The sequence below is a fragment of the Squalius cephalus genome (assembly GCF_949319135.1).
Source record: "Squalius cephalus genome assembly, chromosome: 17".
In the NCBI taxonomy this organism is placed as follows: Eukaryota; Metazoa; Chordata; class Actinopteri; order Cypriniformes; family Leuciscidae; genus Squalius; species Squalius cephalus.
In genome coordinates, this window is record NC_137138.1 from 23,426,696 (window position 1) to 23,443,239 (window position 16,544).

Consider the following 16,544-nt stretch of genomic DNA (forward strand, 5'->3'; position numbering starts at 1 on the left):
ACGTGATGCTTCCTTCGATTTTTAGCCAAAATGTGGCAGCATCATTTTACGACAACCTTCACTTCAGACAGGACTGGATTTAATAGGAGAAACGACAAAAATGGGAGTGAAACAAACGATTATCTACTTAAATTAACCCATTTGTGCCCAAATATTTCTGAATGGTTTCATGGATATAATCCTGTTAATAGTGTCCTATGTGAACATGTTCTGCATTTATTTTCCCCAGGTTTTTTTTTTCTTTCTTGAAAATCATATTTGAATGTGCGGCAACTATAGTTGCCGGTGGGCAAATAGCCTATGTTGTATGCACCCCTTCAATGTAAAATATGAATAGGAGGAGAACATTTGGCATTTATCTCAAAATAACTGCTTTCAACAGATCAATCTTTATTCATAAACAAATTTATTATGTATAAAAGTCGAAGAACATTTGATGCAGACCCCAAAAAAACTGCATCTAGCTTATAATCTCTTGAATATGAAAACACAACAAACAACAAATTTGCCTTAACCATTGTGCGCTGTTCAGGGTCTTTTTGACCCACATTTCTGACTTTCATTCATGGGGATTACATGGATAATTTGACATGGTTAAGTGTTTTTAAAAGATTTTTGCCCATCTTTTGGAAAATGCTGTTCTAAAAGTAACAATTTATCACTTTAACCAATAGATGGCTGCAGAGCACCACTATTTGCTTTTTGACTAACTGAAAGACATCTTTTCACAAGTTTTTCCAGTTGTACTCATATCTACATATAATGAAATCACAATTATAATAATAAAAGTTACTTTTTGTCAAAGTTTAGGCACTTTTTGTACTGAAAAAAAAATCTGTTTTTCAGTAATGTTATATTATGATTAGAATCAAATGAATTTGATCAATGGACTAAATTCATCCTCAAAATCAGAAACAACACAGAACACACAGACAGAAATGAAGTGGCACACTTTAAATTTGTAGAATTATATGAAAAACATATGTTTGAAATAAATGATAAACTCTAAAAACTCCAACTTTTCTCTTTGTAACATCCTGACCAGGTTTGATTCTAATCATAATGGAACATTATTGAAAAATTGTTGTTTTTTTTTCAGTACAAAAACTGCCAAACTTTGACAAAAAGTAACTTTTATTGTTATAATTGTGATTTCATTATATGTAGATATGAATCTAAATGGAAAAACTTGTGAAAAGAAGTCTTTTAGTTTGAAACTTTTAGTACTTTTAGAGCTCTGCAGCCATCTACTGGTTAAAGTGATAAAGTGTTAAAACTGTATTTTCCAAGATTTGGCCAACAATCTTACACTAAACCATGTCAAATTATCCATGTTATCCCCATGAATGAAAGTTAGAAATGTGGGTATTTTATAAGGCAATTTTTTTTTTTTTTTTTTTTTTTTTTTTTGGAGCAAAATTCTTTTTGTTCAAAATTTTGTGGAGTAAAAATGTCCAAATGTAGAGTAAAAACATTAATAAACTGAGTAAAATTGCATTTGTATAAAATATATATATTGTTACAAAATAACATTTTGTTGCCTGGGGTCTCTCAGACCCCAAACAGCCTGACTGTAAACCGCAACAGCGCACAAGGGTTAAAGTTGTGGAACATAGTGCAGAACAAAGTGCAGCCATAACAGGGCATTGTGTATCAAAAAGTTAAATGAAAATAAATAAATACAAATAAATAGAATGAAGAAAAAAATATATCTATATAGAGATGTTATTTAAAGGGTTAAGTTATGTTTATGCACTAAACAAGACCAATAAACTTGATTTATTAACCTATTAACACAGTATACCCCATTTTCTCATGATATATGTACTTACAAGGCATTTGCCCACCGGCAACTATAGTTGCCGCTTGGACTTTTAACTAAGTATACAAAAAACTATAGATCTCTTGTAAGATTTGTTTTGTTTGGCTGATTCTAGAGACCTTCATGATTATGTAGATATATATATATGTCAACAAAAAATACTTATTAGTAACATGAAAATGACCTTTCTTTGGGAGGGTTTGCCTTCGCCCTGCTTCCTGGAAATAGGGGTAGGAAGTTGACAGCCTCATGTGACAGGGAGGAAGTGAATACCTTTTTTTTTCTCTTGAAATCCTTTATTTGGTTGTTTGCTTGCATTTAATTGAGAAATAAAACATGGACAACATCTAGAAAAATATTTACAAAAGGAAAATGACAACTATGTGCTGCGGCAACTATAGTTGCCGGTGGGCTTAAATGGGTTAAAAAGTAAAATTCTGTCATCATTTACTAATCCTAAAGTTGTTCCAAACCTGTATGAGTTTCTTTGTTCTTTTGAACTAAAAAGAAGATATTTTGTAGAATGGTGTTAATCAAACAGTTGACGACACCCATTGACTTCCATAGTATTTTTTTTCCTACTGGAAGTCAATTGGTGCCGTCAACTTTCTACCAACATTCTTCACAAGAGTTCTAAACTTTTTTCACAAGTTTTTTTGATTAACCTTAGTTTGGGAAACACTGCCACAATGTAATGCTTAATGCATTATGTTGTAATGTTTTAGGAAAATATTTTATCTCTCTCTCTCTGTCTCTCTTTTAATATATCAATATGGTACACAATAATCCCATTCAGATCTAAGTGATAAACAAATTAGGTCAAAAGTAATCAAAAAGTCTGAATACATTACCTAAAATGAGTAATCTAGATTGTGTTACTAATTTGTAATTTGTAATCAGCAACGGATTACAATTTGCAAGTAATCTGCCCAGCACTGCTTGTTGTTAGCTAACAAATCCCACTATCTGTCGTCAGTTTCAACACATACTTCTTAGTAGTGCTGTGATTAAACTCGTGATTAAACTTAAAAAGGTTTTTGTGTGTGTGTGTGTGTGTGACTACTGACTAGGACAAAAGATAAGAAGTGCAAATCTAAGATGATGGGTTCATCTTTAAATCTCGTTGCCTGTGTCACAGTGGACTCACGCTGGATCGAGAGCAGCGTAACAAACTTTGGCCACTTGTTGAGAAGACTCTGCAGCAAGGACGCCACAAATACTTTGTTGGACCAAACATGTATATTGATGGTAAAGAACTTGTTTTGCAGGTCATGGAGGTCGCCAAGTGATCTGCATTTGAACCAGTTTACAGTACTGGTCTGCTCTCCTTTACATGTTTTGGCCCAAGAAAAGGACTGTTTTCACAATCTTCAAAATGCTAATTTAAAAGTTAAAAGACTGAACAGAAAAGTCATTTTGTGATTTTTACTTTAATCAATTTTTCATACTTTACTTATACTTTATTTATCATGATTATTATACATTTATTATTGTACTTTACATCTATTATTATTTATTGTTTTATTTATTTTTTCCTCCTCTGACTGACCCCAACCTTGTTTATCTAAGTAATATTGTAATTAGTTTTCAATTTACAGGATGTCACGGGCTGACTCACCTGTTGTTCCAGTTCTGGTGAGATATTGTTGCAGTGTTTCCTAAATGTTCTATTTGTGTAGTTAAGCGTATTGATGTTAAATGTAAAGCAGTCTTTCTACGCACATCACATCTATCATAATCATAATCAATCATCTCAAGCAGTCAGATTTAGCAATAAGATGTCGCAATACATATATTTACAATGGACTTTCATATAATTAAAAGTCTGGGTCTGGTAGTAGGGTAAAATAATTAAATCTGTGACACACCGCTTGAGTGGCATTTATGAATTATTGGCAATCACAATTCAGAGCCTGATCTGTTTCATAACAGATTCTGCATGTTTCTCATTCCCGTCCATTGTTCATGAACATGCAGACACTCCTGAATGGAGGAAATTCAAAACATTTTTATTTTTACAGAACCTTAAAAAAATTAAATAATGACCTGTAAAAAAAAATCAATTACTGAGACATTAGGTATATGAAAATGGACACTCTCGGCAGTCCAGGCAAGAGAACAAACAGGAACCCAGAAGTCTAGAATTAATGAAAAGACTTTCCTCTTAATTATTATCATGGAGGGAATATTCACGATTCAGCGTCTCATGCCTCTGGTCTTCATAGTGTCTCATGAAGTCAGTGACATGGCTAAAATAGTTTGAATGTGGGATGGATCTGTGAGAAAAATATAGAAAATGTTAATTTGAGAATTTATATTTACAAAAAAAAAAAAAAAAAAAAACACATTACAATATTACAAGCTCACTCTGGGTAGAACTGCGGTCAAGTCATGTGGAGGTTTGCAGAGAAGATACAGTGAGGAGCGGAGTGAAGACTGTTGGTAACACCTTGATGCATCTCCATGCCTTGGTTTAAGTTGGCTGACAAAAGTATTGTGAAATTTTAAGGGTGAATTATTTTTTTGGCTTCATATCATGTTTTGCAGGGTATTAACAGAATGATCCATATAATTCAATTCCTGGAGGGTTTTAAAAAAAAAAAAAACTTTTAAATATCTGTAAGCTTAATTAATTAGTGTTTAGTGTAATTAGTGTTTTTATCATGTCTGAAATATCATTAGTTTGAGGGCTCAGAGACACTACAACTTGGCAAAACTTGGAAAAAATAAAACAGGTTATTACATACAGGGTTCCCAATCTTCTTATGATTCAGTTCTGCACCATCAAGCACCATAAAGACAATAAATGTGGGTTTATTACTGCCAATCTGGACAGTATCAAAGACCTACTGTACATGTGTCTGTCATTACTGCAATAATGTTAAGGCATATACTCACTAAAATCAAATTTAAGTGGCATATGACTCTTAGACTTTTTTTTAAAGTCTACTGTAACCAAACAGTTGATGGACCCCATTGACTTCCATCCTACTATGGAAGTCAATGGGGTCCATGAACTGTTTGGTTACCGACATTCTTCAAAATATCTTCTATTGTGTTCAGCAGAAGAGAGAAATTCATACAGGTTTGAAACAACTTGAGGGTGAGTAAATGATGACAGAATTTTCATTTTTAAGCGAACTATTCCTTTAACGTATACTGAATGTGTAATATTCAAAGACAAGGACACAAAGAACCTGGAGGAATTAGACTGTTCTGGCCTATGACGTCTCTGACTGATGGGTAAGGGTTAGATCTCTGTGCCCGTGTCAGAGTGGAGAGTGAGGAGATTTGGGTCGCAGCAGGGATGGCCGTCGGCCCTTTGGGGACGGAACTCTTCTTTGACTGATAGACCCAATCTGTATTAATGCAGAAAAATGAGAAAAAGAAATCTGAAGCAGTTTAAAAGAGATTCTGTATGCCTTTTAAAGTGCCCCTATTATGCTTTTTTTCAGAATTTTACCTTTCATGTAGCATGTAATATATCGGTTTGCGAATGTAAAAGGTCCGCAAAGTCCCAAAGTACATGATAAATGAAGTCCTGGGGACCCCACACACTGCGCATTTTGTACGTCTCTCTCTTCTGACACACTCAGTTCAGTGTATGGATCTCTCGAGTTGATGATCTGAATCAGGTGTGTTAAATAAGGGAGAAATACAAAATATGCAGATCAGATAAGTGGGTCCCCAGGACTAAGATTGAAAACCACTGCTTTATCCATCAAACTGTTTCTCAATGTGAGAAAGGATGTGTTCAAGTGTTTTTTTTAACCTTGGATGCATGTAAACCTATTGTAGGAGACCTCCAAAACAAAATTAGGAACCTTTAAAATAGCATAATAGGGACACTTTAAAGGGATAGTTCACTTTGAAATTAAATTTTGGTATGTTTTAGCTTACCTCAAGGGCATCCAAGATGTAGGTGTCTTTTTTTCCGCAGTAGTTTCAATTTTGATATTTTTAGGTCAAACCGTTCTTGTCTGTCAGTCATTTAATGCAGGTCTATGGTCACTGTCTCAAAGAGCATGCACAGTTAAACAAGTCCAAATTAAACAATTCCCCATCGTAAGTACACATTGATGGCCTAAGACACGAAACGAGCGGTTTGTGTGAGAAAACGAACAGTATTTATATCGTTTTTAACTCTTGTACACAGCCACGTCCAAGTGATCTGAGGGCACGCGCGCATCCTGGTGTGTGACGTATACGTAGACTGGTGCATAGATATATATACACTAGAATAGAAGCCGCCTTGCCTTACGGCATTCGTTCCAATGAACTGCCGTAGCCAAGGCCGACATCTAGTGTATATCTATGCACCAGTTTCTCACACAAACCGCTCGTTTCGTGTCTTAGGCCATCAATGTGTACTTACGATGGGGAATTGTTTAATTTGGACGATGGGGAATTGTTCTAATTTGGACTCTGTGCATGCTCTTTGAGACAGTGACCATAGACCTGCATTATAGGACTGACAGACAAGAACGGTTTGACCTAAAAATATCAAAATTGAAACTACTGCGGAAAAAAAGACACCTACATCTTGGATGCCCTTGAGGTAAGCTAAAACATACCAACATTTAATTTCAAAGTGAACTATCCCTTTAATGTCTTTGAATATTCCCGCATAGATTACCTGGGTACTTCCGCATGTGTTCTGCCTTGATTTTACGTGCTTCCGCGTAGTATGGCTCCTTCTGCTCTTCAGACAGTTTGTTCCATGCTAACCCCAGCTGGACAGTGATTTCGCAGTTTCTGGCAATAGGGTTGGCCTTAGACAAGGTGGGTCGGTGAATCTTTGCCCATAATATGAAGGCATTCATGGGTTTTTTGATGCCACCTTTTCTTGCCACCTTACTTTCTGCTCACAAAAACAGTTCAAATGTAATGCTGCATCTGCATGCACGTGAAAACTTTACAAAGTCACATAGGTCATAAAGTAAATGTGTCACTTAAAGGGATAGTTCACCCAAAAATGACATGAGGTTGAGTAATTACTGATCGAATCTTCATTTTTGGGTGAACTAACCCTTTAACCAATGAATTTCCTTTTTGCCCTAAAGCTAAAAGCTCGTATCTTGATCTTGAACCAAAAAAAGTATAATAATTAAATGTAGGTTACCATTTATCTTTATAGCTATACTTTAAAATTAATGCTTGAAATACTTAGAAATGTAAAGGAAAAGAATGGCACATTTTAAAGTTCTGGTCCAGAGCAAATATTCCTCCATCCACCTACTTGCTCCTGAAGTCGCCTGAGTAGAGTTGAGTCCTTGGCTATAGTCTTGCACATAAGCCTGGTTGATTGGCTCACGGTTGTTTACAGGCGCCTCGCTAATTGGTTGATGGTTTACTATCGGAAATGGCGCCTCGCTGATTGGCTGATAGTATAGCACTGGAAAAGGCACCACGATAATTGGCTGATGGTTTACCATCGGAAAATACGAATGTCTGATTTGCTGATTGTTTACCATCTGAAAAGGTGGCACGCTGAATTGCTGATGGGTTTCTGTAGGAAAACTGGACAAATGATGCGTGTCTTTAGGTGAAAAAACCTGCGGAATGTTAAACGAGGAAAGTGCGTGATCTCTCATCTCCAGTGAATCTTGAACGGAGGGATGAAGTGGACATATAATCATGTCAGCGCTTTCCTTTTCAGTACCAACGTCTCTTGTCATCGACCTGTCGAATGAGTTGTAATCTTCATGCGGTGGTTGACCTTGTCTGCGAGTCGTCAAACTGTTAACTTCAGTTCGGTAACCGACTTGTTGAGCTTCGACAGAACTATTAGCCATAAAAAAAACATTTTCTTCAGTTTCGGCACATTTGGGTTCCGCTTCATCGGTTGTTGAACCTTCTTTAGCTTCTCTGAACCTCAACCTCGCTCTCATTTTGGGGTGTCTGTCCATTAGTTTGTCATGTGTAACTCAACAGTAACGGTTGTGGAATGTTACAAATTACACTCCTGCATCCTTTAAGAGAACAAAAACAAACATTGTTTCTAAACGTCAGATAATCGATTCTCGCGAGACCAATTCGTAAATTCTCATCCGATTTTTATCCAAAATTGTATTTGGGTCAATTTTATTGTCGGGTCACATTAATCCAGAATTTAAACAAATAAAACGAAATTATTATTATTGTAACAGTAAATATATAATAATATTAATAAAACCGTTATTTGGGTAAAGTCAGGTGAGCCACTTTCAAAGTTCCACATGTCCTCTTAAAAAGATAGTTTAACCAAAAATGAACATTTTGTCATAATTTCCTCGCCCTCAATTTGCTCCAAACCTGTATGAGGTTCTTTCTACTGTTGAACACACACAAAAAAAATATTTTAAAGAATGTTGGAAATCAAAATGTTGACGGTAGCCATTGACTTCCACAGTGGTAGAAAAAAAATACTGTGTAAGTCAATCCTACCGTCAATTGTTTGATTACCAACATTCTTCAAAATATATTTTGTGTTCAACAGAAGAAAGAAACGCATACAGTTTTGGAACAACTTGAGGGTGAGTAAATTATGACAAAATTTTCATTTTTCGGGTGAACTATCTAACTCTTTAAAGCATGCGTTTCATGTTTTTATACGTGATAAATCTGTCTTTATGGCTCATATACTCTGATATAGGAGCTCTTGGGAAAGTAAGAAAACACATTTTATTCAGGCCAAAGGGGGGGGGGGGGCATAATATGCATATACATAGCAGTTGTAATCATATAACATATAATCCTAATCCTGTGCAATTCAATGATGATTGAAATCAACAAATGACCGTTCCTCGAAAGCCAGATGGATCATATATGATACATACTGTATTTTAGCATTGTTTTTCTCAAAATTATGAATGGATAATCAAGTAAACGGAGTTGCTTCAGTCCAGTAAATGTTCATTTTGAAATATTAATACTATAAATGACCATCTATCAGAGTAGAAGGCATGTAGGAGATTCTATACAACAGGTTTTTCAGCAAAGTTTTGTTCAATTTGATAATTTAAAGAACATAAAAATGCATGCATCATATGATACAGAGGCTTTATAGGGTTGTGACTAACCCTGGTGTCGACACTGGAGGGAGCCACAGGACACAAGACATTTGAGAGATTCTCTACTGTACCGAATCAAGAGACCATCATAGAAAAGCTGTTTTTTTTTATTTATTATAAACATAATTTGGTTGGCACTGATCACCTCTTTGAATTATAGCACTACCAATTCATTAAAATTATAGGGAAATATCCATCTAAGTTTAAGTAACCTACTTTCATGAACAAAATCATATTAACGTACAATAATCCACTAATAAAAGTGGTCCTCTCTCCCACTGACCGCTAAAAGGCACCTACAACACCATTAAAGTCGCAAAGACCGTTTTTGATGAAATCGTTTAATGTTAAACAAAATCTTTTGAGTACAATAAAATCAAAAAAATGAAATCTGAAAAGAAAATAAAGAGGCGCTCGATCTTCTGTTTCTCTTTACATTTGCATAAACTAAAAAGTGTTTACTGAATTTACCCATGTCTAGAACAATGTATTTAAGCACATGATCTCTCTGTATAATGTTAAGTATTAAAATAAGAAACTAAACCCCTATGGAATAAATCTAAATAGTAATAAAATAAAGATTTGGTCATTTGGAACATAATGCCTGTTGGAGGACCCCTTGTTTGTTTATGTGTAAAGCAGCATATGGGAAAATGGACAAAACCAAATGTTTAAAAAAAAAAAGGGGGCCAGTAAACTTCATTTAGGGTTCACAATGCCTTCATCAATTCCATAGCCACCATAGACATTTCATAAATGTAACTGACCCGCAACAATGCTTAAAACTGTAAAATCGACATGCAAAAAAGGACAATGGATATGACTGTTATTATGAGGCATTATAAATACCAATTCAAGTAGTTAATAGAAATGTGTAACCTGCTACCACCAAAGCACATGTTTCTCAAACTCGGTTGGAAGAGACCCCTAAAAATCATTCAAGAATGTGATGGCTTACGCTTTTCATGTAACAGTTTCGGATCCATCAAGTACAGTTAATAACATACAAATTTGTATTGTTAAAAATGTGGCCATTTTCACCAGCAGGCACACTTCAAATTTCACTCAGGCAGCTTGCTACACGAAAGTACTGAAACTATATCTACAGATATAGTCTGTAAAAAAACAAACCAAAAACACAAAAAACCTTGTGGACTGTATTCATCTAAATAACAGATGTTGGTATGTGATGTGATAACGGAATATAAGGAGTGACGGTATATCAGATAAACCGTAACGATTCAAATCGGAAACAAAAACAATAGTAAATATTAAGGACCTGTGGTAGTTCGTCCCGTCTTATACCATCTGAGAAGTGAGTAAAATAATTTACTTTTTGCACACCGAGATATTTACAGTCAACCCTTCACGGCCTTTAAATCACAGCATGAGTGATGCAAAATATGAGGTAATTTCTGAAATCAGATGTATCTGAAATGGGTAACGGAGAAAAAAAAAAGAAAAGAAAAAAGTCTGAGGTTTCTGTTATGAAACAGTGGAAAAATGTACCAAACTGCACACAGCCATCTTTTTTTTCTTTTAAAAGTATACAATATGCTTTGCACCATTTACAAAAGAAAAATCAGATTATCAACTCCACATGAAATAAAAGCAGATTCTTGTGTGTGTGTGTGTGTTTTGTTTCTCTGTATCTGTTAACGTATAGGGGCAAATGATTGAAGAGTTGTGACACTGGCTAGTTTTGTCCATTTTACTGGATGCAGCTCCTTCTTTCGAGAAGGTGTATTTGGACCGTTAACCCTCTTGGAGTGGATCAGCCTTCATTTCCCAAAGTTGCCAAAGTTTGCAAAGGCATCTTGTTTAGGTTGCACCATGGCGGGGTTCATGCCCTGGCCAATACTCATGCTGGGCACACCAAGGGCACCTATTCCAGCGGGTACCATATTCATGCCTATTAGTCCTTGATTGACAGGTATTCCTCCAATACCCACAGAGCCCATTCCCATGGTGCCTGTTGCCATAGTAGGAGGCATTCCCAAGCCCATGGTCCCTCCGGGCATCATGGGGGTCACTCCTGCTCTGGGAGTAGCTGCTGACGGCTGGGCGTTGAGTGCCATTCCGGCCAAATTCTGGGTGACCATGTTCAAGGGTGGCTGAACACCTAAATGAGAAACATTTATTATAAAATTACAGTTCTCGACAAATAAATAATACATGCAATTACTTATGACTGTGAAAGCACCTCAATTAGCAGTTGTGGACAGTAACAATGTATTTAGAGTATTTTAATTTTGGGAAACTTACTGTTATTTCACTACATACTTTGGCATAATATTGTACTTTTTACTTCTACCACTACATTAAAACATATGGTTCCATGCTATTTCGAACTGAAGAAATCTCCCCATCGTAAGAGCGATGTCCGATTCGTGTTGATTCTTTACAATGGACCTGATGGAGTTGGTTCACAAATAACACTGAACAATTCATTTGTGAATTGCAGTTACAGGCCCGGTTTCACAGACAGGGCTTAGAGTAAACCAGGTTTAGGCCTTAGTTCAATTAGGACATTTCAGTAGCTTTTATAAACGTGCCTTAGAAAAAAACATTACTGGTATGCATCTTGAGACAAAACAATGACACTTACATATTTTAAGATATTCCAGAGCAAGTCGCTTTCAGTTAAAACAGCTCAAACAAGCATTTTAGTCTGGGACTAGCTTAAGCCTTGTCTGTGAAACTTTGGCAACTGTTCTTGCGTTAACAACTCACTGATTCAGTGATCCGGTCAAAATGAGCCAAGAACAGGAATATCGTCAAAGATTGAACGTGCGACCGACTGATGGCGAAAATAGCTAATGAATTTTAGTATTGATTTTTGTCAGTGAAATCTTATTTAGGTCATGACTATCAGTTATTTATGAACAAAATCAGCTTTTTAAGCCCATTGAAATGCTTAAAATGTGGACATGTCTGCATTTGTGTGCCATTGTCTGTATAGGCGATTATGAACATTATGAACATGTTTGAATAGCTTTCCTCTCGAAATGTTAACGCATTTCATCCCATATGACGTCTGAACATATCTACACATATTTACACATTTAGTTTTTCCCCATTTTTAAAATACTGTAGAGTATAGAATCCCACTTGTCTGAATACACTATTAAAGTTTAATGTGTAGTGTTGTTACTTGGGTTACACTATTTTAAGGTGTTTGTGTTACAGTGTAATTATGTATTTAAGTACTGTGTAATAATAATAATTAACTACATGTACTTACTGTAGGGCTAAGGTTAGGATTGGGTTAGGGTTAGTTGCATGTAATTATGCATAATTTATAGTTATTTTACAGTAATTAATGTAACAAGGACACTGTAAAATAAAGTGTTACCAAAGTTTCCTTATTTGCAATACATACTAAATGCATGCACTAATCGTTCTTAGTGCCGACTAGTCTGACTAGAATAAATATATGGTTCAGTACTTTTTACCTCAAAGAACAAGCTACTATCAACTCAAAGCAAGACAATCTGGTTTGAATCATAAAGATAATTGTCAAGCAATGGGATTTCTAACCTTGCTGTATCATGGTATTGAGTGTGGGCTGTGTGGGCTTGGGAGGATTCAGGCCTGCAGACAGGAAATCCAGGCTGATGTTGACGCTTGGGTCTGACCAGGTGGCGGGCATTGATACCTTCCCCCCTGACTTCTGTAGTCCCATCTGCTGAGTCAATAACGGACCCCCTATTGTCTGACAAAGAAAGAGCAGCAAGTAAATTACTGTAATTATTTATTTTTTATAATGTTTAATCAGAATGTCTTAACTAGACCTTCTGGTGAAAACGCCAGACTTCCCCTCTGGTGATGTATGCACACAGTGTTGGGGAAAGTTCCTAATAAAATTAATGAAATTTATGCCTAAATTAATAACAAAAAAAAAAAAAAAAAAGATGCACTATTCCTCAGTATAAATAAAAACAGTGAAATGCAAACCTGCAATAATTAAATGTTACACAAATATACTTTGTGCATTTAATCTCTCTTTATTAACCAATGTCTTTGCTGCTGACCTTCCAAATGATCCAATTCAACCATACTAATAAGCAAAAATGACTTTAGATAAACATCATGTGTGTTTCATTTTTGTTTTTATTGCTGTTGAACGTCTCGTGTGTCCTATTCGTCAGTAATTCAGAATGGCAGCACGGCTGAAAGGTTTGTTTGAGCGAAGCCCTCTACTGTACAGGAGTGAATTTGCATTTACTTAAACTTGGTTATTCATTTCACTTTTAGTGTGAAAGGGCCTTTACATTATTTGCCTTTTTTTTTGTTATTATAAAACAAACATGCAAGCCCAGCCCAGCCCAGGTGAGAAAAAGTAACGCAAAAGTAACTGAATTTACTTTTCATTAAATGTAACTGAGTAACGCAATTAGTTTGTTTTTTATGCATTAATTTAGGCATAAATTGCATTAATTTTATTAGGAACTTTCCCAAACACTGTGCATACATCACCAGAGGGAAGTCTAGTTAAAGCATTCTGATTAAACATTATAAGGTAAAAAAACAAAAAAATAAAATGAAACATGCATGAATTTTGTTCACAAGAGGCAGGTGCACACAGTACGAGATTATAATAATCCTATACAATTTTGTTTTTGTCATACTGTACGAACATGATCTCCACTGTAAGTTATGTCACACTGTAGGATCTCAGTTGTCAATATCAGACTGTATGACAGTCAAGCCTCATTAAAAACAGACGTAAAGACTTGCGTTTGGTGACAGTGAGCTGCATTTACATGTGGGATTGAAATGGTTGCCAGCAAACTTGTCTTGAGAGGAAAAACAGAAGAAAAAAAACCCCGCAAACAAAAAAAAAAACCCTGCAGAAATATGTGGAGGAAGTGCTGGTTTGTTGTTGTCACACTAACTGAGTCATCATTAAGTCATCAATCGATAGGACTGGTGTCGTAGGAGAAGCCACACTGCAGGTTTGTGTTTCAAAACTTCTGACACTGGCGGGATTTCATCGGGGGTCAAATTTGATCGCAGTAGTCATTAATCGGCTGTCAGAGAACATGTCAAACTAGCAGTCAAAAACTGAAAAGATAAGGAGGAATATCTTTTAAGATTCGCAAAATATGTCTCAGACGATCAAATCATGGCCAAAATCGTACGGTGTGAATCTGGCTTAATAATATGCATTAAGAAAATAGACAGGATTAATTTCCAATTCTTTGTTGACAGAAGTGTAGAACACAAAGGCGTCACGAGCAAGATTTAGAGTCGCAAATCGTACCAGTGTGCTTTGAGGTCAAAATCCGTACCTGCTGCGCAAAATGAGTACGGAATGGCAGATCTGCCAAGTCTTTCTGATTTCTGTTTACCTGTGATCTGGACAGAGGTGTGGTTGCGTTCTGCGAGCACATGTTGAAGGTCATGCTTTGGGATGCGCTGAGGCTGCTGCTGTTGTTGAGGGCCATCAGGTCAAAGAGGTCAGCGGAGGGAGGTTGGGTGGATGTGGGTGCGGGGGCGGCCGGAGCGGGTACGTCACTGAACAGGTCTGGGATGGCAGATTGAGCAGTGGCAGCGGGAGGACTGGTGGAGGAGAAGGCGTTCCAGTCACCAAACTCACCGTTACCAGTAGACAGCGAACCTGAGGAGACAGCGAACCATTAAACACACACAACCACCCACACCCACAAGTGTTAATGTTTGGGGTCAGTAAGATTTTTTTTTTTTCTACAAAGAAATTATTACTTTTATTCAGCAACAATGCATTAATCAAAAGTAATCAGATTCAGATTGTTTTATTTAGTGCCATGTCAGCATTCAAAGCTATTTTCATGGCAAAAATTCAATTACAAAAATATAAATATCATAGAAGTACAATAAAAACAAACAAACAAAAAGAGCAAGTCATATTATACAAGATTTTTTAAATGAACATGATAAAAAAATTAAAAATAAAAAAATAAATAAAAAAACCTTTTCAGGCATAATCTTACTAAATAAGTCCTTAAGTGAGGTATCAAAAGTGACTTCTCGAAAGACTTTTACATAACAAAAAAAAAACAAAAAAACATTTCAAATAAATGCTGTTCTCTTAACTTTCTAACCAAAGAATTAAAAGTAGGGCTGTTAAACGATTAATCGCGATTAATCGCATCCAAAATAAAAGTTTGTTTTTACATAATATATGTGTGTGTATGGTGTATAATTATTTTCTATAATATAAATACACACACATGCATGTATATATTTAAGAAATATTTGCATGTATATACTGTGTATATATATTTATATTATATATAATTTATATTATATATAAATATTTTACATATAAATATATATGCATGTGTGTGTATTTATATATAGAAAATAATTATACTCCATACACACACATATATTATGCAAACACAAACTTTTATTTTGGATGCGATTAATCGCGATTAATCGTTTGACAGCCCTAATTAAAAGAAAAATGATTTAAGCAAAAATATTAAGCAGCAGAACCACTTTCAACTGTGATTATAAGAAATGTTCCTTGGGCACCAAATCAGAATGATTTATGTAGGATCATGTGACACTGAAGACTGCTGGAAATTCAGCTTTACCATCACAGGAATAATTTACATTTTAAAATACATAGAAAACAGTTTTTTTTTTTAAATTGTAATAATATTTAATATGTTATATATGAGGGCAAAAATGCCCCTGTATGGTTTTTTGTCTTATATTTATATCATATAATATAGTTAAGCAATATCACACAAGTAAGAGTGCTGTATTTTTCCTGCACGATTGCAAATGTGACATTGATTTTATACAACAGTTCAATAAACAAGTTAATATTGTGTAACATTTTAGTCACGATATTGTCTGTTATCGCTCAATTTCTCCAATAAAATTAGTTCCAAGCAAAGTCACAGCAGAACAGTCTCTGAGCAACACACAGCGCTAATGAATCTGTGGTTTTTAACGAATCGAGCGAGCCACTGATTCAGTGACTCATTCGTAAAGACGGTTTGAATGAACCGGTTGGATGAATGACTCTGATTGAGACAGTGACTTACCACTACCAACTGGTGGTTTTAGTTTCATATTTCAGATTACTTTTTTGAAGCAACTAGTAAAGCAATGCATTACTTTTAAATTAACAACAAAATATTTGGTTTTCCCATTTATTGACCGACTTTTTATTGCTGAAGTAAGAGTGTCCTGCATCCTAAATAATGCAATTACCGGTAGTTACTTTTTAGGGAGTAACGCAATATTGTTTTAAAAAGTAACTTACATACACACTTTTTTTGTCCCTTGTTTGTTTCTGCATAATGTTTTTCCCACATGCCACATATACAGTGCTATGCATAAGTTTAGACACCCATACTAAAGCTGACTAAAAAGAGGAATAAAAAATCATCTTTTGGAAACTGAACTTAATGCCTTAATTTAAAAAATTAGGAAAAATCCAACCTTTAAGGACACCAATTTTCTTTGTGAATGAATAATGTATCGTAAATAAATAAATGTTCTTCCTTAAAATACAGGGTGCATAAGTTTGGACACCCCTATGTTAAATTCCCATAGAGGCAGGCAGATTTTTATTTTTAAAGGCCAGTTACTTCATGGATCCAGGATACTATGCATCCTGATAAAGTTCCCTTGGCCTCTGGAATTAAAATAGCCCCACATCATCACAT

General features: G+C 35.4%; 2 protein-coding genes across 3 annotated transcripts in view; both read right to left on the reverse strand.

Moving 5' to 3' along the window:
• Positions 1-3,905: 3,905 nt before the first annotated feature.
• On the reverse strand, positions 3,906-7,846 carry LOC307144990 (uncharacterized protein). Its single transcript, XM_079847785.1, has 5 exons — positions 7,062-7,846; positions 6,459-6,683; positions 5,020-5,181; positions 4,190-4,304; positions 3,906-4,098 (listed from the first exon to the last, which is right to left on the reverse strand). The coding sequence occupies exons 1-4, from the start codon at positions 7,729-7,731 to the stop codon at positions 4,207-4,209; spliced, it is 1,155 nt and encodes a 384-aa protein (XP_079703911.1). The 5' UTR covers positions 7,732-7,846; the 3' UTR covers positions 3,906-4,098; positions 4,190-4,206.
• Positions 7,847-8,466: 620 nt separating this feature from the next.
• Positions 8,467-16,544, reverse strand: part of clint1b (clathrin interactor 1b) — a 32,652-nt gene continuing 24,574 nt past the window's right edge. Inside the window, exons 9-11 of one of the 2 annotated variants that reach the window (XM_079847863.1) lie at positions 14,229-14,497; positions 12,415-12,589; positions 8,467-10,996 (exon numbers count right to left, since the gene is read on the reverse strand). In XM_079847863.1, coding sequence (XP_079703989.1) covers positions 10,656-10,996; positions 12,415-12,589; positions 14,229-14,497 — 785 coding nt within the window. In that variant the 3' untranslated portion in view covers positions 8,467-10,655. The remainder of the gene's footprint in view (positions 10,997-12,414; positions 12,590-14,228; positions 14,498-16,544) is intronic. The other variant, XM_079847862.1, reaches the window with a different exon arrangement.

What these genes read in the sequence shown, in the direction of transcription:
- LOC307144990 (XM_079847785.1), bottom strand. Translation starts at nt 7,731, where the DNA reads ATGGACAGACACCCCAAAATGAGAGCGAGGTTGAGGTTCAGAGAAGCT. An exon ending in TCAGGCGACTTCAGGAGCAA is followed by an intron (nt 6,684 to 7,061) that starts GTAGGTGGATGG and finishes TTTTGTGAGCAG; the next exon opens with AAAGTAAGGTGGCAAGAAAA. An exon ending in ACACATGCGGAAGTACCCAG is followed by an intron (nt 5,182 to 6,458) that starts GTAATCTATGCG and finishes GCATTAATACAG; the next exon opens with ATTGGGTCTATCAGTCAAAG.